Source organism: Anabrus simplex, chromosome 3 (assembly GCF_040414725.1).
Source record: "Anabrus simplex isolate iqAnaSimp1 chromosome 3, ASM4041472v1, whole genome shotgun sequence".
Classification (NCBI taxonomy): Eukaryota; Metazoa; Arthropoda; class Insecta; order Orthoptera; family Tettigoniidae; genus Anabrus; species Anabrus simplex.
Window position 1 is genome coordinate 6,352,386 of NC_090267.1, and position 27,817 is coordinate 6,380,202.

Sequence of the window (27,817 nt, forward strand, 5' to 3'; positions counted from 1 at the left end):
CCAGTTCTACTGTCACAGGTCCCAGGAATCTGGTTACCTTTTTAGGCTGAGACCACTTATAACATAATTTGGCCGTGACTTGATTTGCCGCTGAGCTCAATGGAAAAACTTTCACTACGACCAAGTCTCCAACTTCCAGCTTTACTCTCTTTCTGTTCAGATTGTACCTCTTGGCCACACGGTCTCGAGCCTTGGTTAACTGAGTCACTGCTTCCTTCCATTTGGCCTCTACGTCCATCATCCTGGACGGTTTGGACAGATACCCAATATTCCACTTCAATTGCAGTGGGTCGACGAGATCCCTGCCTAGAAATAGAGCAGCCGGGGCTTGTCGGTGCGACTCATGTACACTGCTGTTGAATGCTAAAACAAAGAAATCAAGATTACAGTCCCAGCTGCGCTGGTCAGCGCTGTGAAAGGCCGTTAAACAAGCTTTGAGATTTCGATGGAACCTTTCAACGTGCGAGGGTTTGGGATAGTGAGGGCTCAAAAACACATGCTTGATTCCCCACCCAAAGCATAAATGTCGGAGCTTACGACAGTTAAAGGTGGATGCATTGTCGGTCACTATCGTCTTAGGGGGTCCGTAAATTCCAAAAATGTGCCGGGATAGGAAGTGCACAACGTTGTTCGAATTTATCTTGCGCACGGGAAATAGCCAAACAAATTTTGAAAATGTGTCAACGATGGACAAGATTCCAACGTTGCACTCTTAGACTTGGTGAGGGGGCCAAAATAGTCGACGAATAACCTTTCGCCGGGGCATGTTGCTATGTCAGCAGAATGGGGTCCAACGAGATAAGACTGTGCGGGTTTAGCCCTTTGGCAAACATCGCAACTTCTTACATACTCAAAAACATCTCTTTTCAAGTTAGGCCAGAAGTAGTCACGAAAGATTCGATTTAAAGACTTATATTGACCTAAATGCGCGCCCAGATAGGAGTCGTGATAAAACTGGAGTAACACGGGCCTCAATTTCAAGGGTACGTAAATTTTGTCACTACCATTTTTCTGACTTCGACGGGACAACAATCCTATCTTAACACTATACGACTCGTCTTCGAGAGAGCCATCCGCGATTCGTTTCAACAACTCACGACACTCGGAGTTGTCCTTCTGTTGTTCGGAGATATCCGTGAAGGACCATGGGAAATTTTGCAAAATACTAATGGTGTTATCTTCTTCGGTTGGGACACGGTCTTCCTCGGGTTCGACCTCACTCTCATTCACTCCCTCGAACATGTACGACAAGCAGTCGGCTACCACATTGTCCTTTCCACGGACATGTACGATAGTAAATTTGTTCGCAGATAATTGGAGAATCCATCCGGCGGTTCGACCAAGTCTTTTCACATTAGGGCTTGATTGTCCGTGTGGATGTAAAAATGGCGGTGCTCAAGATACGAGCGAAACTTTTCGACACCCAAAACTACTGCTAGGCATTCTTTTTCGTAAATGGAATACCTCAGTTCAGCTCCATGCAGTAGTTTACTAAAGTAAGCGACGGGGACTAGCTTACCCTGCTCATCAGCTTGATCGAGCACCGCGGACACAGCGAGCTCGCTGGAGTCGCATTGCAAGACAAAATCTCGGGAAAAATCCGGACTATGCAATACAGGGGCTTCACAGAGTGCCTGTTTCAATTGTTCGAAGGCCTGGGTTTGATCATGGCTCCAGACAAAGCGACAACCTTTTCTTTTTAGCAGGTTTAAAGGGGCCCAAATCTGAGATAAATTTTTGATGAACCGGCTGTAAAATTCTACCATACCAAGAAATCTTCGCACACCGCGAACGTTTTTGGGCGGGAGGAAATATTTGATGCACTTAACCCGGTCAGGGTTTCCAGCGATGCCAGAGTCAGATAAAACGTGACCTAGAAAATTTAGCCGTTTGCTACAAAGAGAGACCTTCTTTGGGTTGATCGTGAAGCCGTGCTTGCGCAACCAACTGAGAACTTCGCGAAGATGGGGCAAGTGGTCGTCAAAGCTGGGCGAAAAGATCAGAAGATCGTCCAAAAAATTAAATACACAGGAAAATTTGAGGTCACCGAAAATTGAGTCCATCACGCGGCTAAGCGCTTGTCCTCCCACCAGATATGTTGATCGGGAATTTATTGAATTCGAACAATCCAAACGGAGTGGCGAAGGCAGTACAGGGGCGACTTTTAAGGTCCAAGGGGATCTGATAATATGCGGAATTGAAGTCAAATACAGTGAAGTACTTGGCGCCATGAAAATGCTGGAAGGCACTTTCGATGGTGGGTAATGGGAAGCTGTCGAAGACAATGTTCTTGTTGACCTTTCTGTAGTCTATCACGAATCTCAGTTTGCCGTCCTTTTTAGGGATTAGGAAGGCGGGACTACTAAAAGGGGACTTGGAGTGACTGATGACCTTCTTATCTAGCAGGTCGTTGACATATTCCCTCATAGCGGTCAACTTCGGGGGCGAACAACTGAACGGAGGGGAGCTCACAGGAGTGTCATCTTTGAGTTCGATGGCGTATGAGAAATTCTTGGCACACCCAAGCTTATCGGTCTAGACGTCGGAAAACTCCTCTAACAGGCAGTTCAACATGAGATTTTGGTTTTCGCTGAGCTCACATGGGGCATTGACAAGAGGAGGTTCCATCAGAGCGGACACAGTGGGACACTGAAATGGTGTCTCAAAGGGGTAACTGACATCAGATTTAAAGCGAAAGGCAAAGGATCGATTAATGAAATCGAGGGACAAGCCGGTAGCCAACATAAAGTCGGTGCCTATTATGATCGGCGCGGACAGGTTGGGCACAACATGAAACGTCCAATCCCACGACAAACCATGTATCTTGATATGGCACTTGGTTCTACCAACGGGACACACCTCACGACCATCGACAGACACGTACTTTCTCGGGTTCTCACTTTCAGGAAGATACTCTAATTTCATAGAAAGCACCAGGGATTTGTCTACAAGAGAAATACACGAGCCGGTATCCAACAAGCCATACAATACACGAGACCCAATATAAACTTTGGCCCATGGGGTAGATGATGGAAGGCCCCAGATCCTTTTATTGAGACCAACATTACACGCCAACGGCGGGCCATCACGCCAGCGCGCCTCTAGTTTCCCTGCTGAGAGTTGCAACGAGGACATACGCGCACTGTGACACCAACAAGACCACACTGAGAACACTTTGCAGGGGGCCTGGACCAACAGTTCTTTGAGACGTGACCTGATTTACCACAATTCCAGCACGACTTGACTCTACCACCCTTTACAGTAGCTGTGTTGGATGGTTGGGTTGCATTGATATAAAGCGGGGGCGGAGTTTGAAGGTTGAGCTTGCGTTCAGCGCTACGGACGAGACGAGACGGAGGAGGGGAGGTACCAAAACTAACAGATTTGATGGGCGTACGACAAGCGACGTCAGGAAAAGAGCACTCGGATGGAGTGGGAGGCGGACGGTATTGTTTGTTTTGGCTAACTACGCCCTCGAATTCGCGACCCAGGTTGATGATGTTGTCGAAGCTCTGAACTAGAAACCGTTTAATGTGCAGCTTGTAGTCGGGGGCAAGATTTCTATAGAATTGGTCGAAAATCTCGTCTTCGGGCACCTTAACATTCATGCGGTTAAATAACGTCAAAATCCCAGTGGCATAGTCATCGATGCTTTCACCTACTCCTTGCGTTCTACGGAAGATTTCCTGCTTCAGACAGTAGTCCATATCAGATACCCCGAATCGCTCCTCTATGCGGCTGGCGAATTCACTCCACGTTATGATACTCCCTTTAATATGCCTATACCATTTTAGAGCCGGCCCCTCTAGCATTCCCGGGATGACGGGCACAAACAAATCGAGAGGTAATGAGCTACACTCAGCTATGTCCTCAACTCGCTCCAAAAATTCAATTACACTGGAGGTTTTCCCTTTACCAGAGAAATTTAACCTCCATTTTCTCACAATTTCAAACACGGGGTTAACTTCAGCATGAAGGTCGGAACTGGGCCTAGGAGAAGGGGAAGTTAATCGCTTACGATTCTCGTCAGGAATACGACCACGAAAGGTAATGACATTGTTGTCGTCAGGGCATGAATTACAGCGGTTGCTTCCCGCGGACGAAGCATGGAGTTCATTTGTCCCTTGCTCTATTTCGCTTTCCGGGTTAGGCATCTTGCTAGTAACACTATCGTTACAATTATATATTCCTACAGCCTTCTGATTATCCATATCGCAACCCAAGTTTCAAAAGTATTGAACACGAGACACATACACAAAATAACAACAATGGATATGAATTCAACAATGCACATAAATCATAGATTACACTTAAAATTAGCGCCAGAGACTAACTGCATCATGAGATTAAATTAAAGCGACCAGAACTGACTTCGAATGGGTTTCCAGCTCTACCTCGTCCGATTTCCTTTCAGAGGAGGTATCCCAGTCGAGCACGCTTCTGCTACCATTTACTGAGCCACACCCACCCCATCTATCACTACATAAATCAGTGATCCAAGCAATACCTTAGTGAAGCATTCATGAGGAACAATATTTGAGGCCCGGATCGTGCCGACTGGGCAAGGCGCAGGCATAACCTTGAGCTGAAAACCTCCCCTTGTAATCAGGTAACAAGGGCAAGACAACATCTATTTGAAATAAAAGAAGAAATGGTTTAAACCAGGGGATTTATTAAATAAATATGAGAGAAGAAATTTAAACCCAGAGAAGAAAATCACACAAAATAAATAAGGAAATTAATCGTAATACTCATGGACATACCTTGTTCTTTTTCACATAGTTGAAACATGGCGTGAGCTCAAGCTAATACTCTTCAAAAAAATATTGATACGTAATTTAAAATGCTCACTGCCCCTCGACACATCGCTATTGCATTACCAGCAGCTTCCTTTCATCATAAACTATTCAACCTGGTCGCCCGTTTTACCAGGATTCAAATATCCAAGGCACTGCAGCACATATTACATCAGGCAACTAACAATGTGAAACGTTCGCACAGCAATAAGCCGTGCCGGAGAACAAAAGGCAGATAAGAATAACGGCAGATGAGACTGAGCACAGCCTCCATGGACCAATCAAAGCCAAGACAGATCCAAAGAATACAATAGGTACGCCCATGTGCGAATATGAAACCAACATGGCGGGTACTCAAGCTGAGCATCAGCCATGAATAGTAAATAAAATATATAGCTCTGTGTTGAGAACAAACAAGGCGCAGAATTAGAAAGACAAATACAACAGGTCGATCGACATATCATCCTTTTCTCCCCCACACAGCCCAACTCACATGCATACCACATTCACGCACACACAAAGAGGGTATCGGGAAAATAAAACACGAACGGCCGTTCAGATTTCATAGTCAAATACAAACCATAAATTATGACTCCACGGTCATTATCAACGGGTCTCACGTACGCAAATGTTTGCGTGCTGCGTGCAATTACACATAAGGTCAGAATTGAACATTACTTTATTCACATCACTGGCATGTTGCGCCTTGTACAACCTGGATTGGTATCTCCTGCGGTCGAGACAAGGGGCACATCATGAGGATCACGCAGTATTAAAGCACGCAGTGCACCAAATCATAACCAGAGAGACCCTTTTTCAATTGTCACTACAAGACCACAAACACATTCATTCAAAGCACATCGTATGACGGAGCGGAAAAATATATGCCATCGACCGTAACACACGGAAATAGCTCGTCACCAAATTTAAATATAAACCAAACTATCACATGCCTGTGATTATAAATGGTAAAATTGAATAGTAGCTAGCGTGAAAGGTCCAGGCTTGAACACATTGAATGAATATTTAAAGCATAGAAATGCCACACCAAACATAGCGGCAGCCATTGTTAGTATCTGCCCCACATAGAACAGCAGAAGAACTCCACAGAGTAAAAATTATCGCCCCAGCAAAATGAACGACCTCACAGATAAAAACATAGTGTGTGCTGCTCCCTACCGGACGTCGTTAGACTGACACATATAAACATTGGAAGACAAAACTGAAGGAAGCCATTTGCATAATTAAATGTTACAAATTGTGGAACATGCGATAAGCATGGTTCAAACCCTAAGAACAACATTGGAAAATTCTGGTGCAATTCAAAATTGCAAATATTTCCATATTTTTTTTAAACTCATGTCACTAAAATATTTCAAAATGATAAACTCTATGTTACACATTAGCTCACAACAATATATTCCCCCAGGACATGATGCATGTTATAAAGTAAGAACATTCCTGAACTCAATAAGCATTTCACTCAAGAAATATTTTATTCTCCACCAAAATTTGTCTATTGATGAATCTATGATAGGAATGAAGAATAGATTTGTTCATATAATGTATATGCCGAAACGGAACTGTACAATGGAAAATGATTCTTGGCAGTTTCGACTGATCTGCTTAAAGAAAAAGTTGTTGTGCATTTGTTGACTGTCTGAAATGTTTTGAACAAGGGGTATCATATTTTCACTGACAACTTTTACACAAAAATGTCTATAGCTAAAAGACTTTTTGCAAATGACACTTTTCTTACTGGCACAGTCAATAAAAATTCTAAAGATCTATCAAAATCAGTTCTAAATTCAAAACTTGCCCCTCAGACCTCAGTATATTTCAGAAAAAAGATATACTTTTGGTAGGATACAAAGAGAAACATACAAGAAAACCAGTTTATCTGATAACAACCGGCTGTCACGCGGAGGACAAAATCATTCGAAGCAAAAGTGGAAAGGAAAATATAAAACCAGTTCTGATCCATAAGTATAACCTAAACATGGGGGGAGTAGACTGCAAGGATAAGTCAGTGCATCATTTAACATGTGACAGAGCAACAAGGAGGTACCGGAAAAAAATATTCTACAACCTGTTGGATATGGTAAATTTTGATGCCTATATACTCTATAGTTTGAGCACCGACAAACCCCTTGAATGTGAGGAATTTATGGTTAGTAATGTCGAAGGTCTTGTAGATGAAGAAACTCTTCAGAACATTCCACCTGGACCTTCAGGAGAAATGGGACATCAGCCGTTACGCCTCCCAGGAAAGAAACTGCGGTTATGCTCTGTCTGTTCGACTGCAAAAAAAATTATGCACCCACTTCTGGTACCCAGGATGTAATTGTGGTGTCCATCAACAGTGCTACCATAAATTAGAATATTTTTGGAGGCCTATGAAAGCGGAAAGAAAGAGGAGCCACCCCGAAGTTAGCGAGGATGAATCTGACAAAGTAGACTCACGTGTTTTTCCGATGTGCTTGTGTTATTTCAGTTCTATTTTACTTTACAATACTTCAAGGTAGTGACCTTTCTACATATTGTTAATCAGCATAAAATTGTGCGAATTTTGTATACAGTAAAATCGTTATATAATATTAAATTTTTACATAACCCTTGCCCAGAACTTTTGGATTATTTTGGAATACTTAGCGTGTGTTTGGATACTTCGCCCATGGTGCTCCAGGATACTACATTGGTAAGTTTAATATCCTACCATAGTATTCTTCGTTCTATGACTTGTTATACATACAAATTAATTGAAAAGCAACTTTTTTATGAATTTTTTAAAAGTTGCTTGCAAAACTTGCCTAAATTCTTGCCATTTGAAGGTGAACCGCTTGCCGGATCCAGGGTTGAAGGTCTTATGTGCTTTTATATTCGAAGATATGGTACAAATTTAAAAAAATTTCAACACTGCTGACCTGTAGTTATTAATCAGCATGGGGTCTCCTGATTTAAATATTGGGAGCAATCTCGACACTTTCCGTAAGGATGGTAAGTTACACATTTTAAAAATAAAATTGTGAATGAAGAGAAGGGGGTACTTAAGAAGCTGCATGCAACCTTTAATTACATAAGGTGGAATTTGATATGGCCCCACGGATGTCTTCGGTTTAAGTTTCGTCTTTGCCATTTCAAAATCATTTATGTCTATAGTGGTGATGTTTAAACAGTTTGTATTAACACACGAATTGCTTGGGCAAATATATTGTGCCATGTCTGGAGCATATACAGAATAGAAGAAATTTGCAAACCCTTGTGCTATATTCTGATTGCTATCTTATATTTTATCCCCGTAATTGAATGCATTGCAATTATCATTATTTTTTCCTTTATTTTTAATACAAGGCCAAAAATATTTTGTATTACATGATATATCTTGTTCTACTGATGCTATATACTTTTTATAAGCTGCTCTTATCACTGATTTCCGACCTTAATATTTTAAATTGTCTATTGCAATATTACGAATTGTGCTTTCATTTTCTGAAGTTTTCTTTTATTGTTTTTATTATGTCGTCCGTAAATCAAACTGGATACTTCCTAGACTTTGCCTTGCATGTTCGAGGAACCATTACATTTATTGCTGAGTATACGTTCGTGTAAAAGCAGTCTACTATATTATCGACAACAGTGCATTTGCATAATGCTCCCAAATTTATACTTCCTACCTCATTGTACAGACATTCAAAATCAGCTCTCCTGAAATTGTAAGCTGTTTGGGAGGCTCCATAGCCTTTTCTACGATCTGAAGTGACCTGGAATTCTATTTCCAGGGCGGGGTGGTGAGCGTGCCTTATGCATGCTACGTTCCTTACCTACCGACTAATTAACACTAAATCCTAAGTTCTATCATTACCATTTGGAACAGAGTTATGCGAAGTCAAATTGTAAATGTTCATGAAATTTCCATGCTCCTGTGTTTGTCTATTTAAATGTAGATCTGTTTTTTTAAATTATATATTGCATCATCGCCATAAGACCTATCTGTGTCGGTGCGACGTAAAGCAACTAGCAAAGAAAAAAATATATATTGCTGTTATTCTCCAAATCTTAATTCATGGGTATTATCATCGACATTATTACTGATACATTATCAACCATAAGAGAGATTTTCTTCATTGTATTGCAATTGGTGCAAAATTCTAGACCACCAGATAGACAAGTAACTTTGGTTTTTATCTTAATACACAGCAATTATATTTCTATGTCACATCAAATGGTAAATAGGTCCTCCACCCAGTATATATTATTTGTGACTATAGTTCTCTACCTGTTCCATTCGTTGAAAGATCCCTGCCTTTCATAGTGTGTCTACGCACTTGAATCCAAGGAATTATTATAGGGACAATGAGGCATAAAGCAATCAAATCAGTTAATTTAAATGACAGTACGAGGTTAATTAACTGTAGTCTATGAAAAAATCCAATCTTTATATTGAATCATAATAACTTCAAGACAACACACTATAAATAAATCATTCATTCATCACAATAATACAATAATCGAATAATGAATTTACACACAAGGCAAAGGTACTCACCAAGAATAATAATCAGGTGAGAGGGATAAAATCATGGAAGGTTTCCGTCATGTCTTTGGTGTGTTTACATAACCTGTCTATTAATTTGTTGAATGATAAGGAATTCTCTTTTTATATAAAACCAAATTTAATGGAATAACAATTATTTGCAATTACAACTAACAAATTGTTCAACATAGTTGTGAGTAGATCAAGTTAAAGAGAGGGAGGAAGAATATTTGAACTTAATTGGAGCAAAATTAATTTTCTCCATCACCTCAGAAAGGATAATTTGTCAAGTAACACATGCTCTCAAATGACATTAAGTCGCACAAGTTATCACCATTAAGGAACTAAGTCTTATATGAGTCTTTGACCAAACATTTAAAATCATAACTCATTATATTTTATCTATTCTATAAAAATACTGCTTGTCAGAATAATTAGAGATTCAAGCAAGATTCAATCAGATCGACAACAGCAAAAAAATGATATTTTGGCAGAAATTATAACTCCTTGCTAGAATGATATACAACAGAACCTCGATAATTCGAAATGGTTTCTTTCAAAATCCCGCCTCATTTGAAGCAGCTCCCGTTCCCGGAAACATGAGGTACGGTTTTGCATGTTATTTAAACAGTTTAATTCGAAATACGGATAATTCGTAATTCGAAGAACAGTGTCGGTCCCCATTACTGAAAGTGGGACTTTTAATTCAAAACTGCCTCAACATTGAAAGAAGTTCGTATTGTCCATAGTAATTCAAATTATCTAGGTCATGATAGAACAGGAAACTGCCGGGGTAGTTTTCCATACTTTCACTCACTTCGGTGCGTCTCCAGTGTGCTTCGTATTTGTTAAGTTCGAGTAAAATGGTAAATCTTTTGTATTCAGCGTTTTAAGGAACGCCAGAATATTATGTAACAGGCAGTGTGCGGAGAAGTAGAATCCGCGAACACTGGCGATGCTGGCAGTTGGCGAAAAAGCGTGCATATAATCAGTTCATTCGCACCGAACAATATTGTAAATGCCAATGAAACTGCATTTACAATGCCGAGCTCAAACGGACTTGTTTTAAAGGAGAGAGTGCCAGCCGGGAAATCGCACTTTCTTTTGCTCGTCATAGCAATGTTCGATGAGCTATGATGTTTTAAGGGAGTCGGGCACTTCCTGTGCTAGTACAAGGCATCTAATAAATACAAACAGTTCAGTAAACCAAAAAATAATGCATTTGCACAATGGAGCCAGCATATATTTGTCCTCGTCTTGGAATTGTATGTGTTTTTCTTTCGTTGTGTAAGGTTATGTTTGCCAGTGATTTATCCAAGTGCATTATTTGAATAATGTAAATGCACCTCGTTTGATACATTTTAGAAATAGCTTTTTCTATGGCATTTTAAACTGTGAATTAGGTGATTGCATGCATTAGTGGGTCACAGAATACTTTGTGACGCGGCAATTAGAAGAAGAATTTTGAGAGTAGTAGTATAGGGAGTGTGCACGGTACTAGTAACAGAGTTCCGAGAATTAATACAGTAAGAGTGCGTTCTGCTGAAGTGAAGACTTGCGTCATATTTACGGCAAAAATATAGTTGCATCTTGTCGTCAAGGTATGATGTTGTAATACAATACGGGTTTGAGTACATACACTTCCAAAATAGTCGCAAGTCAACAGTGAATAAAGCGCAGAAACTAGTTGACAGGGGCCATGCGTTACAAGTTGAAGAAGGATGAAGTGTTTCCAGTTGTACACTTCGTCATAAGACAGACGAGTGTTAGCAAAACTCCGTACAGAGTTACAATTGAGGTAATTGTATTTAAACATAGAGTATTATATTTTACATGTTAATTTTATGTGATTCAGTGAAGTCTGTAATACTTTGAATTTAAATTACAGCTTGGAAATCAATGAAACTGTGACTGTGTGGCTGGTGCCGGAGTATGTGCCATTTATTATACACTACTACAATTCTGATTCAGGATTTAGTAAGAAAAATTTGCCACAAGAATGGGGGAAACCAAATTTGAAAACAGCTGGTATGTAATATTATCGCTGTTAATTATGTAAGAAATTCAAGTGCTCACAATATGATCAATAAAGTGTAGATTTTATATCTTCTAGGGTCCATAAGATATGCGGAAGGGAAGAAGGCTGAAGATGTATTTCCCAAGAAGAGGGCGAGAACTGACAAGGGTGCTGTTATTACCATCGATGAATTAGGAAAAACAGATATAGATAATTCGCCTTGGACTGAAATGATTAGAGCAGAGATGAAAACAGAGTCTGAATCTGTAGCTAAAATTTGTGTGAAGAGTTGTGCAACAATAGCGTCAGTATTGGCGTAAGAACAAATTTTAATAAACTCATGAACGAGTTGCTTCAACTTCAAGACGATTCCACAGTGTTCACCTCTGGAGAGTTTGTTTCCAGTGACTTCTCATATTACGCTAACAACAGAAAAAATACTTGATATAGCATTCAAAACTCAGTTTCCAATTGAAGGTGATGAATGGTTGAAGGTATAATTTAAATGTATAACATGACTTGTACGAAAAATACATGTAACATCTCTCATCTGTTTTTGCTGGCGTTTCTGATTTCATTTCTGTGCAGTCTATTATAACTCATGCTTCAGGATAAAATGTTTTAGAAGCCGAAGCAAATTTATTTTGCACAGACGTTTGCTAGGCCAAAAAATAAAATTAGAAGTGCGTTTCTTGACTACTCCGAGAGCAGTAAAAAATATTTGCGCAGCAGTAGTCCGATGCACTCCAAGTATGACTGCCAAGGCAGCAAAGGTTGTACCCAATTTCATTTTCATTAAAAAGAGTAAACAACATCGTTATTACTTATATTTATAGACACTTTAGAAACAAACAAAGAAAGTAAAAAATTGAATGTTTTACATGAAACACTTGTTAAATCCTTCAACTGTGCCTTACTTTTTATGCTCTGGTATCCATGACATCCTCTGCATATGTCCAGGGGATGTTGGGACCACAACTTTTATCCACCTTCTCCGAAATACTTGGAGGACTGTGCTTGAGTTGTACTATGTGCCTACATCATTCCCACTAAAAACACAAGTCCATTCGAAAGTTGTTGCTTCAATCTGAAATGCTGCTTGCACCGACTTATGTAGTTTTTCACATTCCTTTTTCATAACAAATTCATAAGTTTCCTGATTAGAAGACGTATGTATATTTGAGCATTTCATCCGTTCACTTGCTCTTTCAAACCGGGAAACATCACATTCTCTTTTCGGTTTCTTCGTATAGCTCTCATGAAACACAGATGGTATATATGGTGGATGATTTTCAGTATTACTTGGCTTTCCTCCAACAAAATTTTTACTGCAAATGACGGAGCATTTGGTGGGTTCCCATGGAGTTCCATCTTCACTGAAATGCAGGAAAACATGTATTATTATTATTATTATTATTATTATTATTATTATTATTATTATTGTAAATATTCGGCGTAGTCAAGACGAGTGCACAGGGAAGGACATGAATGTTAAGATGCGAACCTGCTGCAATGCGTACTTGAAATGAAATATACTATTTCAAAGTGTACTTAAATGAACGTGTTATTAACTTGGCATACCTGGTATGTTTGAAGTCTGTGATATAAAATTTGTCATTTACGTCACAAATAAAATAATCTTCCTACAGCCGAAATCCACTTTCTGTGTTTGTCCGATTCCCATGGACGACCAGGAATTGTGTGAAATGTAATTCATTTTCCATGCGTGTTCCTTTGTGTGTTGTGGCAGTTCACTGCACAACAGTTTCTATTTGATTTAGGCATTTTGATACACTACTACTACCACAATTTCACACCCACAGTTACACAGCCTGGACTGACCGCTAGAGACAAGATCACCAATACGTTACTGATTTCTTCCGCTAGAGGCCGTGCACGCTCCCTGTTGTGGGAAATCGTACGAGGATAGAGTCACTATACTGTGCTATAATTTTGTAATACAGACTGAAGCGAGAGACTTTCCTCGTCATAGAAATGTTCGATAATCCACGATGTTTTGAGGACATCGGGTACATACTTTTCGTGCAAGTACAGGACATCTAAAATGTATACACTACAGAAATTCAATGAATAAACGACTCGCACAGGGGAGCCAGCATCGATTTCTTCTCGTCTTTGAATCATGCTTTTTTCTTTCATTGTGTGAGATTATGTTCGTCAGTCAGTTCTCCAAGTGCGTTATTTGAATACTGTATTTGCACCTTGTTGGATACATTTTAGAAATAGCTTTTTCTATGGCATTTGAAAGGTTTAAACTGTGTATCAAGGTTAATTGCATGCAATAACAGAATATTTTGTGACGCTGCAAGGGTCTACGAGTTGGCGGTTAATTCAAAATTACATAATTCAAAGTTCGAATTTTGCATCGCAAGGAATTCCAATAAACATCCGTTTAATGCACACATTTAAAAATAAGCTATTTGAAACAGAATATGCTTTACACCACAAAAAGGGAATTTCACCAGAGAACCAGACATATCTTTCTTCAACCGACATCAGTTACCAAATCCAAGTCAATTTTAGAAAAAAGAAGACATACCTTATTAACAAGGCTCACTAGCATGTCCCAGCAAAAATAAATCGGTAACTTATGGTTATCTTTCAGAACAAAAGTCGGTGAGGAGTATGCTTCATTTAATCATCATTATTACTACCACTCTCCCAAGAAATGGCTTACAGTAAAACATTTCCTCAGTAAAACTATTTCTATCATATAATAAACTGAAGAGCTATATATTTGTTAGGTCTAAAGGAGTTGAAGTGCGAGGAGCATCTCAGCTCGTTAATTAATAACGACAGCATCAATGAGGCGTAAGTAAATTAAGAATACAATTCATATCGAAAATATTCCTTAAAATAACAGAAGAGTTTAAGTATGATCTAGAGAGGACAAAATACAGTTTAATTTATTTTACAACTTGATTAGGTAGATATAATGATTGTGTGATTAAATTATTGCACAATATATATTTAAACAGCATTCTGCACAAAGGCATAAGAAAGGTAAAGACTCAACTCACAACACTTACCAAGACACATGGCTAGTGCATACCAAGGAGGCCACTACGAAGGCTACTTGAAGCCACCGGCACTGCCAATGCACTTTGCGAGACTTTGTCTCATTTTCAAAAATTGATGCCAGGCAGGCTGGTTTATGTGTACAGCTTCATCCATCTAGTTCTTTCCTAACTTAGCATTTATCTCCTCATTCCATGGACCCTCCTGCCATAGTCCCCTCCTGTTTGTACGAGAAATCATTATCGCTACTTTCATGTCTATTACTTCTAAATTATGAATAAGATATCCTCAGTTCAGTCAGGTTTTGCTCCCATAAAGCAAAGTTGGTCAGAAAACAGACCAATGTAAAGATATTTTTGTCAATGAGCCGACATCCTTCTATTGTTGATTCCAACTGCGAGTTCACTGCATTAGCTTTACTGCACCTTGACTCAACCTCACTTACTATATTACCATCTTCGCAGAACTCAGATCCTAAATCGTTGAAATTATCTACCTGTTCCAAATTTGTATCACTAATCTGACATTCAGTTCTCTTAGATTTCTTACCCACTGACATCAATTTTATTCCTGAAAAGGCTAATTATCTTACCATACTCATTTCACCTATTTTCAAGTTCCAAGGTATAAGACTGCAGGCTATCAGCACAATCTGCCATTAGGACCAAGTTGTCAGCATAGGCCAGACTGCTTACTATATTTGCACCTAACTGAATGCAACTATATACCATTCAGCAGATGATCCTTGTAAATTAAAAACAATGAAGGTGAATGATTACAGCCTTGTCTAACCCCTGTAACTACCCTGAACAAAGAATTCGTTCTACAATGAATTTTCACCGCAGCCCAATTGTCAACATTAATGCTTATGATTGATTTTAGTAATCTACCTTTAATCCCATAGTCCCCCAGCATTGCAAACATATTTTCCCTCGGTACCCTGTCATATGCATTCTCTAGATCAACGAACCATAAACACAACTGCCTATTCCTCTTGTAGCATTTTTCAGTTACCTGGCACATACTGAAAATCTGATCATGACAGCCCCCTCTGTGATCTGAAACCACATTGGTTTTCATCAAACTTACTTTCAGCCACTGATAGCACCCTCCCTTTCAAGATGCCGGTGAATACTTTTCCTGGTACACTAATCAATGAGATACCTCGATAGTTGTTGCAATCCTTCATGTTCCCTTGCTTATAGATAGATGCAGTTACTGCTTTTGTCCAATCTGAAGGTACCTTACCAACACTCCATGCTAATCTTGTTACTCTATGAAGCCACTTCATCCCTGCCTTCCCGCTACACTTCACCTTATCAGGTCTAATTTCATCTCTTCCTGCTACATTTTGACAATGGAGCTTATTTACCATCCTTTCCACTTACTCAAGCGTAAATTCACCAGCATTATGTTCCTCCTCCCCATGAGCTCGGTTGTTCACAACACCAGGAAAATTTCCTTTTGCATTCAGAAGATTTTCAAAATATTTCCACAACCTGCCCAGTGATACCCGGTGATATATTATGACCACCTGAATTACCCAAAACACTGTTCATTATAATTCCCCCCTCCTCGCCCTTCCTAAGATTCCTTATTGCTGTCCAGCAAGGTTTCTCTGCTGCTTGAACTAGCCCTTCCAGCTTATTACCAGAATCTCCCCGTGACTTCTTTTTGGATTCTACAAATGTTTGTTTTGCTCTGTTCCTTTCATCTGTCTCTCCTTGTTTGTAGCTTTTTCTAATAAGCCTTCTTTTTTGCATTTACAACCTGCTCTGACTTCATCATTCCACCAAGACGTCCACTTTTTCCCATCTTTGCATATAGTTTTTCCTTGGCATTCCCTTGCTGTGTCTACTGCAGCATCCCTGTATGTCACCCTACTATTCCTTTATCCTGAACCTGCTTACTGTCTACTGTTCGGAACGTCTCACTAATCCTATCCATGTTCTTCCGTCTAATTTCCTCGCCATGGAGAATTTCTATCCTTATTCATTTGGCCTAGATATATTTGGTTCACTACAGATCAGATAGTGGTCTGTATTATTGAGAAATCCCGGAAATCCCGTACATTCCTAACAGATTTCCTAAATTTGATGTCGGTTAAGATATAGTCTATTATGGATTGGGAACCCCTACTCTCCCATGTGTAGCGGTGAATTGCCTTATGCTTGAAGAATGTACTTGTAACTTCTAAACACATACTAGCACAGAAGTCCAGCAAATGCTTCACATTCCTATTAGCTTCCATATCTTCCCCACATTTACCAATCACCCTTTCGTATTCTTCAGTTCTATTTCCAACTCAAGCATTGAAATCGCCCTATAGCACTCTCCTCTCCTTGCTGTTGACCCTGACTACAATGTCATTCAATGCTTCATAAAACTTGTCAACTTCATCGTAACCTGCACCCTCACATGGTGAATACTCTGAGACAATTCTCATCCTAATTCTCCAACTGCCAAATCTACCCACATCTTTCAATCATTTACGTGCCTAACATAAACTATGTTGCATGCAATGGGAATCCTGATGTACAGCCCTACCCCCCACACTCTGCCTTTCCGTTTTTAAGACTTGTCAAGTACACTTCATAATCTCCTGTCTCTTCCTCTTTATATCCCCTTACCCGAGTATCATTTACTCCTAGCACATCCATATGCATCCTCTTTGCTGACTCAGCCAGTTCTACTTTCTTCAATAAGCTCCATTAATTTTGATAGCTCCTCATCGAATTGCATTTTGCTCACCAAGTCAAATGTCTGAGGCTTGGTTAAAAGGTTTTGGTTTGGTAAATTCGTGAAGCAGGATGCTACCCTCCTTGCACATAGTCCAAGTACGGATCTCTCCTCTAATGGGTTAGGGATCATCGGTGGATTGTATCATCCTAGCCGCCTGAGCACAAGAAGGACCGTGACTTGGAATATGTCCATGATGCCCACTCCCACTCCGTAGGAACTGGTATCGAGACTCTCAGGACCACTTACTAGGCTACTCAGCCGTTGGCCACGCTTCACGATCTAGGACGTGACTACAGTAATCCACACTAGGAACCATTTTAAGTCACATTAGTATTAAATATAAAAGCACTCAGAATGCTAATATGAACTTATTCGTTACAAAGACTTGTCACAAAGAAAAGCACTCCAGGACTAGGAAACGACCACAAAATTTTTCACACAATCGGCGCACAAATCACGGTTCGGTTCATGAAAACTGAGTACAACGCATGCCTTGTTACCGGGAGATAGTGGGTTCGAACGCCACTGTCGGCAGCCGTGAAGATGGTTTTACGTGGTTCCCCATTTTCACACCAAGCAAATTCTGGGGCTGTACGCTAATTAAGGCCACGGCCAATTCCTTGCCATTCCTAGGCCTTTCCTGACCCATCGTCGCCATAAGACCTATCTATGTCGGTGCGACGTAAAGCAAATAGCAAAGAAACCAATATGCCTTCTAATAGAAACCTTTGACCACTGCACGAGTCACTGTATGTCTGAGATCGAAGCAACTTTGGCATCAATTGTCTGTTGTCAATGCATCCGTTATATAAAACTTGCTACAAATTTCTGTCTTCTTCCATTTATATTAATGTATCACCTCTTTTGTAGATTGTAGATTCATAGTACGTCGTAGGTCCTCAATGAAGAATAGTTCTCGAGTCAGTTCATATACAAGTCTTGAGGGTGTGTGTTCAGATACACATAGTGTTCCTTAGAAAAAATTCTTTCACCATTTCTGTGTCTTTTAGATCTTCCTTTTCCAGTAAGGTTAATATGATTGCAATGCCGTAGGTCACGATTCGTGTAATTTTAGAGGGGAAAATTTCAAGGCTCTTTTGTCGATAGTTGACTAATATGATGTCAATGTCGCCCCAGTCATTCCGAGATATTTGAATGCATCCTTCGTAACTGCGTGCACCTGTTGCTGCTCGTTACTTCCTCCCCTTCTAAAAACCAGTTCAGTAATTTCTAAATTGTTTTCTTTGGACCCTTTTGACAGGTTGGAGATGGCTTTCTGGAATTCATTTTGCCATGGTCGCGTAATGACCGTATTGTCCACGTATAGATAAATACTGTTTCTGTTACATCAGATGATTCCCTTGAAGGACCCATACAGTCGGAAGAATTGGTTTTGATTTTCCTAAATCATCGCATATTCTCACTTTTTGATCAGTTTTTAAATCATGTTTTTCCCGGTTATCTTATCCAGTTTTTGAAGGATCGACCTCTTGTTTGTGGAGTCAAAGGCTTTGTGAATGTGGACAAACACTGCTTATAGCATTCCTTTATTGTGGCTTGATTGCTTCCTGTATATCTTCAATTAAGCAATTAATTGTCTGGGTTGTTGGTCTATCTCTTCTATATCCGAATTGTTCTTGTGGTGTTTTATCATCTACTATATCCCTCAGTCTGTTTGTTAAAAGCTTCAAAAATATGCAATCTAAGGCAATTCCACGGTAGGCATTTGGGTCACTCACATCTCATTTGCCCTTGTATATCACCATTAAAGTTGATTTTCTCCATTTTCCTGGTACTTTTCCTTATCTGATGCATTGATTCGTGAGTTCTGTGATAGGTTCCTTCACTGTTGCACAGCTGTCTTTGATATGTTTGTAAAATAGGTTATCTGGCCCTCCTGCTTTACTGGCTTTACTCTCGTAGACGACTTTTTCTAATTCTTCAGTTGTGAAGGATTCAGTTGGTATCGTATCCTAGTCACCATCTTCAGTCAAGTTTCGGGTTTCATTTGATTGTAATAGTTTACTGAAATGATCTTCCCGGATTTGTAGTGGAATCTGCCTTGTGCGTTTTGGCTGTCTATGCTTCAGGATTGAGAAAGATTTCCCTTCCCTTGTCTTTATTATATGTTCTTCTAAGATTTTCTGGAATTTTTCTTAGCTTCTTTAATTACTGCTTTATAATGTTTCCTTATTTTGGAGCATTCTGCAAGTATTTCCTGTGTTTGGCATTCCATGGCTTTATGAAGGGCATCTAATCTTTCCTTTCTTGTTTTTGATTTGACATGTTAATTAATCATCAACAGAGTAATTATTTCTCCCATTGCAGATGATATAATAAATCCAAATAAAAATAATATTAACAGCACATGCTATTACTATAACTAAACAATGTACAGTATATATAAAAGTACAGTACACATTTGGAAGAAAAGATCATGAAAACAGAAAGGATTCTATACATATGAAATCCATGATAGGTAAAAGAAGGGAATATAATTTTCAGTTACCACATACTCACAACATAATACAAAGGTGTCATTAAGACATCTACGAATTTCACTAGCTGACGAGTGGAATACATCTACCATCCTGTTAATTTCATTCAGAGATATTACGGCCTGCACAAACCATGAATTCCTGTCTGACTCAGTTCTGCACCTGGGTAACTGAAAGGTGACAGCGTTTCGTGTGTTGCGAAAAGGAACATGAATTGGTAACAATTGGAGTACGTTAGGACATTTGTGTATGAAACGTGCATTAAGATATCTGCATCTCGTTCTAATGGATTAATTCTGCATCATTGTACAAAACAGACCTTAATATATCAATGACAGCTTGATACTCAAGCACTTTTTACTGATCCATTTTGAGAATCTGATCCGTACTCGCTCTAAGTATTGCTGCACTTCAAATCAGTACTGACCGTATAAGCGAGAAATGCAGGATTTTCAATGAGTCAACATACCTAAAACTCGGGCATTTTCTTTTGACAAAGCCTAACGTTTTAAATGCTTCCATAACAATAATTGACGCATGCTCATTGAAAGATTAATTCCTGAAAAGAATACCAAGTTCATTAATTTTAGTAACACGCTTCACCCCTTGATCCTTAGTATGGTACTTGAACATATTAAATTGCGATTTTCTCGTGAAGGATATTGCACTGCACTTTGAAATATTTAGGGTTAAATGCCAATTTTGCACCAATCACTAATATTAATTATATCAGACTAGCAATTCACAGTCACTCATCTTTTCAATTACCCTGTAGACTTTAAGGTGATCAACAAATAAAATGGAAAACAAAGGTCCCATTGGTAAACGTTGTGGAATTCCAGACTTCGGCTGATAAGGACGAGAAAATAGACCCTCGTATTTTATTGAATATCACCTGCTGTAAGGATTGCACGGAAATCAGTCAAGCAGGCTTCCATGAATTCCCAATGCTGACAGCCTAATCAGAAGAGCATTATGCTGCACGGAGTCGAAAACTTTGGTAATATCCCTGTACACGGCATCAATCTGCTTGCAGTTGTCTAGTGGAAGTACACAGCAGGATTGGTGGGTGTTGAGCGTTTCTGGACAAAACCATAATGGATTGTATAAGACTCTTTCCGCTACTTCGGAAATGAGTGGAAGAAGAACTACTGGTCTGTAATTGGCAAATAATGATTTGTATCGTTGCTTTTTTACGTCGCACTGACACAGATAGGTCTTATGGCGACGATGGGACAGGAAACTCCAAGAATGGTAAGGAAGCGGCATTTTAAAAAGTTTCAGCTATATTATTCAGTATTAATTTCGGAGAACTAATTTCCTTGTCTTCTAATCATCAATAATGTAGGTGGCTAGATTTTGATTTGTTAATTAATAAATTTCCAAAATCGTTGTGGATGTCTGATACCTTCCTCATGAAGCATGACATAATCCCTGTACTTTCCCCACTGCATTTGTTTGGATTCTTTTCCTAGCACTGAGAGTTCGGAAGTAATCTGAGAGGAGCAAAATACTGGCAGCTCGTTTCCGTTGCCCGCATTTTGTCTGTAAGTTCGCAGTCATACCAAAAGGGAAGATTCCTAGTCTTAATTATGCGGCAATGTATGGCGTCTTCAAGGGCAGTGTGCGCGAAATCATAAAACAGATCAAGGGATAAACAGGATTTTAGCAAGTTCCACGAAGGGTGGGACGATAGATTCCGTACGTGAGGAAAGTCTGCTCTTGTCCAATAATGATTTTGCAGTCTCTGCTTAAACAGAGAACGGAGGAATATGAAGTCCGAGTTCAAGAGCAGAATGATCTGCTTGTACTAAGTGTTCTGTTGCATCACACAGGATATTACTAGTGACTTTCTTAGACAAGTAAACTTGGTCCAGAGAGCTGTTTCTTCGTATTGGACAATCGTAAACATGGTTAAGGTTAAATTCACTGGTTGTCTCCATAAGAAAGCAGGCTTCTTCGTTGACATGAGTGGGGATATGACGAATAGATAACGTTTTACCTGACGCCTAGGCTATTTTACGTATTTTGAATTCACCGCTCATGATCATAGTGCCATCTTGTTTTGCTACGCGATTGATTCGAGTTAGGCTTTCTCGGAAATCTCTGAGCCATACTTTAACTGCGGCCGGGGCAGGTAACTGTAGACAATATACAAGTTCGCCCAGGGAATCGGGTGGCTTTCACAACAATACATTCCCTGTTTACCGTTAGGTCGGTTCTTTCCACTGGGCCATAAGCAGAGTTCACTGCTGTTAAAACTCCACTTCCCTTGTTCTCAGAAGAAATTTGTTTTGTATATCATGGCGGAAAATAAACGTATTTATCGTGCAATATTTCGCTATTGTCGATCGATGATTCGAACCTGTACTACGATAGACACACGTAGTCGCATTTCATGTCACTCAGAGCGACGTTGTAAGTCCACGAGTGTTGTCTTGAGATTGGGTACATACTGGTGGTGTATCCTAAGGCTGGAATTTACCTCCGGTCCTGTGTTCAGCTGGACATCGCCGGCAACTGCTAATAGTAAAATACTCAGCGTCAGGCTGGTGGAAGAAGTGTCATTGGTGGAAGGCATGTGCTATAAAGAGTGACTGGATGAAATTTGCTGCTGCTTGCCTTTCATACACAATATGGGCTAATATTCTCCAGGGTATATCTTCCTAACAACTAATACCGCACCAAACATCAAAATATGTACTACTTCACATTCATCCACACGTAACCGCGTTGAAAGCGCTTGGACGACAAGAAACATGATTATTCATAGGAAAACAGAACGCCAATACAGCCGTCCGCCATCTTGCAAAGCATTCTGTAACAGATATGCTTGAGCCATGGTTTAGCCCTCCGTTCTTTGATACTTTGTGGTACAGACGTTTTATTGGTTATGTCTTCTATGTATTGAAGGGATCCGTTTAATTTACTGTGGCATATTTCGTTCACAATTATTGACACCGTTACAGAATAGGCCTTCAATTTATCCTTGACGATTTTCTGGATGTTGGTTTCCTGTGATTGGTTTTCATGGACTGATTTAAGTTTCCTGTTGGTATAATTTCTACTCGTAAATGTTTCTTTATTGCTGTTTCTAATTTTGAACATTAGATCAATAGTGCTGCTTTCATTTTGTCCTATGTATGTCTCCTCAGTATCATCACTTATTAAGGATAATCCCTCCATCTCCAGGTAGTTTACTACAATCTCTGCTTGTTTGCTGAGAAAACGTATCCGACAGTTATATTGTTACATGATAAACACTGTTTATCGTTTCACTCCTGAAATATACGTGGTTCTGGTATGAGAATTTGTAATGTGGTTTGTTTATATTTCAGTGTTGAGAAATTTCCGATACAGACCAAAGTTCAGTTGCAATCGGAGCAACTGTATCAGTGTACTGTTGACGAGAATACCTTTTCCCAATATCTTTATGTCGAGGACCTCCTGCCTTCGAATTCTGGCGAAAGGCCAAATCAATGCAGCGTCTGTGATAAGTCGTTTGTCAGACGAAGCAATCTTAAAAGACACATGCGCACCCACTCCTCTAATCGCCCATACCAGTGTGCCGTCTGTGGAATGTCTTTTGCACATAAATCTAATTTTAAAAACCACATGAGCTTGCACTCTGGAGATCGGCCATACCAGTGTTCCTTCTGCGAAAAGTCTTTTGCCATAAGAAACCATGTTCGATCTCATGAAAAATTGCACGGTGGTGAACGGCCATACCAATGTACAGTGTGCAAAATGGCCTTCGTTACACGAGGCATACTTAATTTACACTTCTTATCTCATTCTGATGAACGGCAATTTAAATGTGCTCTGTGCGAAATGTCGTTTGCCAGAAAAGGTACCCTGAAAAAACACATATTTACTCACTCCGACGTAAGACCATTTCAGTGTATTCTCTGCGGAAAGTCCTTCGTTACACGAGACATCCTTAATTCACACACACTATCCCACTCTCGAGTAACACCTTTCCAGTGTACAGTATGTAAAAAGTGTTTCGTTACAAGAAGCCATCTGAATTCACACCTTCTATCGCATTCTAAAGAGCGGCTATACAAATGTGCTCTGTGCGAAAGGTCGTTTGCCAAGAAAAGTACACTTAAGACTCACATTTTCACTCATTCTGACCAAAGGCCCTATCAGTGTATGGTCTGCAAAAAGTCCTACGTTACACCGGGCCATCTTAATTCACACACACTATCGCATTCTGGTGAAAGACCATACCAATGTGCTATCTGTGAAAAGACGTTTGCGAGAAAAAGCACCCTTAAAATTCACGTTCTTGCTCACTCTGCCCGACGACAATACCAATGTAGCGCTTGTGAAAAGTCCTTTCTTACAAGAAGTATACTTAAATCTCACATTCTTTTGCACTGTAGCAAACGGTTGCAACATTGTACTATCTGCAAAAAGTCGTTTTCCCACAAAGACAACCTTAAAAGTCACATTCTCTCTCATTCTGAGCGTACTGTCCAAGATCAGGCCCTTGTCAGGAGTTCTGTGTGAGGGCACACCAGTGTAGTACCTGCGAAAAATCCTTCACCGCAAGTAGTACGCTTGAAAAACATGTACTATCGGACTCTGACTAATAGCCATAAATTTGAGTGGTCTTCAAGATTCTTTCGTCGAATCAAACAATCTTTTGAACGATTGCTATTTCATTCCGAGAAACAATAATAGAAATATATGACTGCAGGATGAAGTTTCCCGAGGAGGCGATCTGAAGAATCACGTCCTATCTCACTGTAGGCTTTTCCGTTTGGGGTTCGCTTAAAGAACAAACGCTATTTCAGTCTGCTGATCTACTGTGCGGTTGTTTCTTCTGCTGGTGGACCTATCCAGGACGATATCTTCAAACGTACCTCCTATCATCACTCTGAAGTTTGTATGATTAAGCAATTTTCTCCCACACAGATGACATTGTTCTGCATAAATGCCCGGATTCTATTATTGCAGACAACATATAGTGCTCAGACCGCGGCGGATAAATTAATATCTAACGTACACTACACATTGAATATAAGGGAAGGGGAAAATAAAAAGGAAAAAATCCCAGTAAAATATAAAGATACACAAGGAAAGGGTTACTGGACGAATGAAATCAGACAAACAGACACCGCGCAAGTAGCTACGGGGTTTAGGTCACGTGGCTATCACCTTGCATTCAGGTGATACTGGGTTCGAACCCCACCGCCGGCAGCTCTGGATGTGGTTTTCTGTGGTTTCCTATTTTCACACCAGTAAAATTAATTAATTTAACAGCAACCTCCTTCGAACTCCTAGCTGTGTCCTATTCCTTACCTGTCTATGTCATTGCGACATGCAGACAAAATTGAGAAACTTCAACAGTATGTGGCTTATAGCATACGTATATTCACATGTAAATTAGAAGTTCATTAGTATAGAGGCCTGTTAAGAACACCAGCGCAATTTAGCTCAAATTAGCAAAACATGACAAATCTATAAAATTTGTGTGAAAAGTAAGAAACAAAACAAAACATTTTTACCACAAATTTCCCAACACCTCAAAATCATCATTTTGCACTTGTCGAGCCTGTACAAAAATGCAAGAATAAAGATAAAACAAAAACGTACAAATGTACGAAAAGTAACGTCAGAAACTCCGAAGATCAATAATTTCAAAAAAATTTGAAATATCATCCTGAAGTAGCCTCTACGCATTGTCTTAATAATGTTTTAATTGTACACTGACTGACAGTGACAATGCAACACCAAGGAGGAATGGTTCGAAAGGGATGAAAGTTGGGGAAAAAACAGAGTCGGCACGGAAGAATAATTGATGTTTATTTCAAACCGATATGCAGGTTACACAATGCGCACGGCATCGACTCAGTAGGATGTAGGACCACCGCGAGCGGCGATGCACGCAGAAACACGTCGAGGTACAGAGTCAATAAGAGTGCGGATGGTGTCCTGGGGGATGGTTCTCCATTCTCTGTCAACCATTTGCCACAGTTGGTCGTCCGTACGAGGCTGGGGCAGAGTTTGCAAACGGTGTCCAATGAGATCCCACACGTGTTCGATTGGTGAGAGATCCGGAGAGTACGCTGGCCACGGAAGCATCTGTACACTTCGTAGAGCCTGTTGGGAGATGCGAGCAGTGTGTGGGCGGGCATTATCCTGCTGAAACAGAGCATTGGGCAGCCCCTGAAGGTACGGGAGTGCCACCGGCCGCAGCACATGCTGCACGTAGCGGTGGGCATTTAACGTGCCTTGAATACGCACTAGAGGTGACGTGGAATCATACGCAATAGCGCCCCAAACCATGATGCCGCGTTGTCTAGCGGTAGGGCGCTCCACAGTTACTGCCGGATTTGACCTTTCTCCACGCCGACGCCACACTCGTCTGCGGTGACTATCACTGACAGAACAGAAGCGTGACTCATCGGAGAACACGACGTTCCGCCATTCCCTCATCCAAGTCGCTCTAGCCCGGCACCATGCCAGGCGTGCACGTCTATGCTGTGGAGTCAATGGTAGTCTTCTGAGCGGACACCGGGAGTGCAGGCCTCCTTCAACCAATCGACGGGAAATTGTTCTGGTCGATATTGGAACAGCCAGGGTGTCTTGCACATGCTGAAGAATGGCGGTTGACGTGGCGTGCGGGGCTGCCACCGCTTGGCGGCGGATGCGCCGATCCTCGCGTGCTGACGTCACTCGGGCTGCGCCTGGACCCCTCGCACGTGCCACATGTCACTGCGCCAACCATCTTCGTCACAGGCGCTGCACCGTGGACACATCCCTATGGATATCGGCTGCGATTTGACGAAGCGACCAACCTGCCCTTCTCAGCCCGATCACCATACCCCTCGTAAAGTCGTCTGTCTGCTGGAAATGCCTCCGTTGACGGCGGCCTGGCATTCTTAGCTATACACGTGTCCTGTGGCACACGACAACACGTTCTACAATGACTGTCGGCTGAGAAATCACGGTACGAAGTGGGCCATTCGCCAACGCCGTGTCCCATTTATCGTTCGCTACGTGCGCAGCACAGCGGCGCATTTCACATCATGAGCATACCTCAGTGACGTCAGTCTACCCTGCAATTGGCATAAAGTTCTGACCACTCCTTCTTGGTGTTGAATTTGCTCTGTCAGTCAGTGTAATTAGAATCTTATTTACCAAACGGATCTAAATTACAAGATCTTAGAATCACTCCGTATTGAAGGTTTTCACTTTACAAATGTAAAAATGAGAGTATCCTCCTAAGTAAGTTTAAGCTTTCTACTTATCAGCCCACGTTTCTCACACAACCTCATTTTTTCCATTACAGATTAGAACTTCATAGACGGTTTCCTCTAGGTCACTCACAGTTTACCATGCATCTGTCGTCTACCTAACACAGCTTCTCAATTTTATGTCACGATCCCTCCGACCTTTTATAATAAGGCAAAACTACCAGCCAACATTATGAAACAATAATGAAGAAAGGGACCGCTAGATTGAGAATACTGCTGTCTCTAAAGCTTTAAATTTCATCGATGTCTTTCCTTGTCACAGGCTTTTCGCCTGCACGTTATATCAGGCTTGGTTTCTCAAAATTATTGCTCCCGCTCCCCTCCTAACCATTTTGATGTGATGGATTTCTACAAGGATGATTTTCGACAGTGATTTAACCTGTTTTATTATTGTTACAAAACCAATAGGTGTAAACTATGTGGTCCACAACCTCACATGTGCTACTATTGTTTTTCCGTCTTTATCATTTGTTTTTCATTCCTTTGTTTCTTAGGTTAACACAGTTTTTAGTTTCAATTATTATTTTAAAATTAACACCTGTTTCACTGAATTTCGTCGCAGTGAGTTGTTTTTTGCTCCGCACATGATGTAAATATCGTATATTTGTGCTAATTTTTTTCTGTCTAAGCTCTGTTTTGTTTGTTTTTTCATTTGCTCTTTCCTTGTGTATTTTGGCATGTTTTAACTTATATTATGTAAATATTTCAACCCCCCTCATATTTCACTGAAGATGGCTCAAACGAGCCTAAACATGTTTGAATTTGTTTACTCCGTCTAATGACGGAATATACGATGTATTGAATTGGGAGGATACTCTCATTTTTAGCTTTGTAAAGTAAAACGGATCTAAATTCAATTTTTAAAATGCCTAGTATTTATTCAACATTTCCTTTCATAAACCAGGAAGGAGGAGCTATTATGA

The 27,817-nt window shown here is 40.3% G+C and overlaps 1 protein-coding gene across 3 annotated transcripts in view; it reads left to right on the top strand.

Moving 5' to 3' along the window:
• Positions 1-11,727, top strand: part of LOC136866916 (uncharacterized) — a 48,437-nt gene extending 36,710 nt beyond the window's left edge. For all 3 annotated transcript variants that reach the window (XM_068226906.1, XM_067144012.2, XM_068226907.1), the window contains 2 exons: positions 11,219-11,358; positions 11,444-11,727. In XM_068226906.1, coding sequence (XP_068083007.1) covers positions 11,219-11,358; positions 11,444-11,667 — 364 coding nt within the window. In that variant the 3' untranslated portion in view covers positions 11,668-11,727. The remainder of the gene's footprint in view (positions 1-11,218; positions 11,359-11,443) is intronic.
• Positions 11,728-27,817: the final 16,090 nt, after the last annotated feature.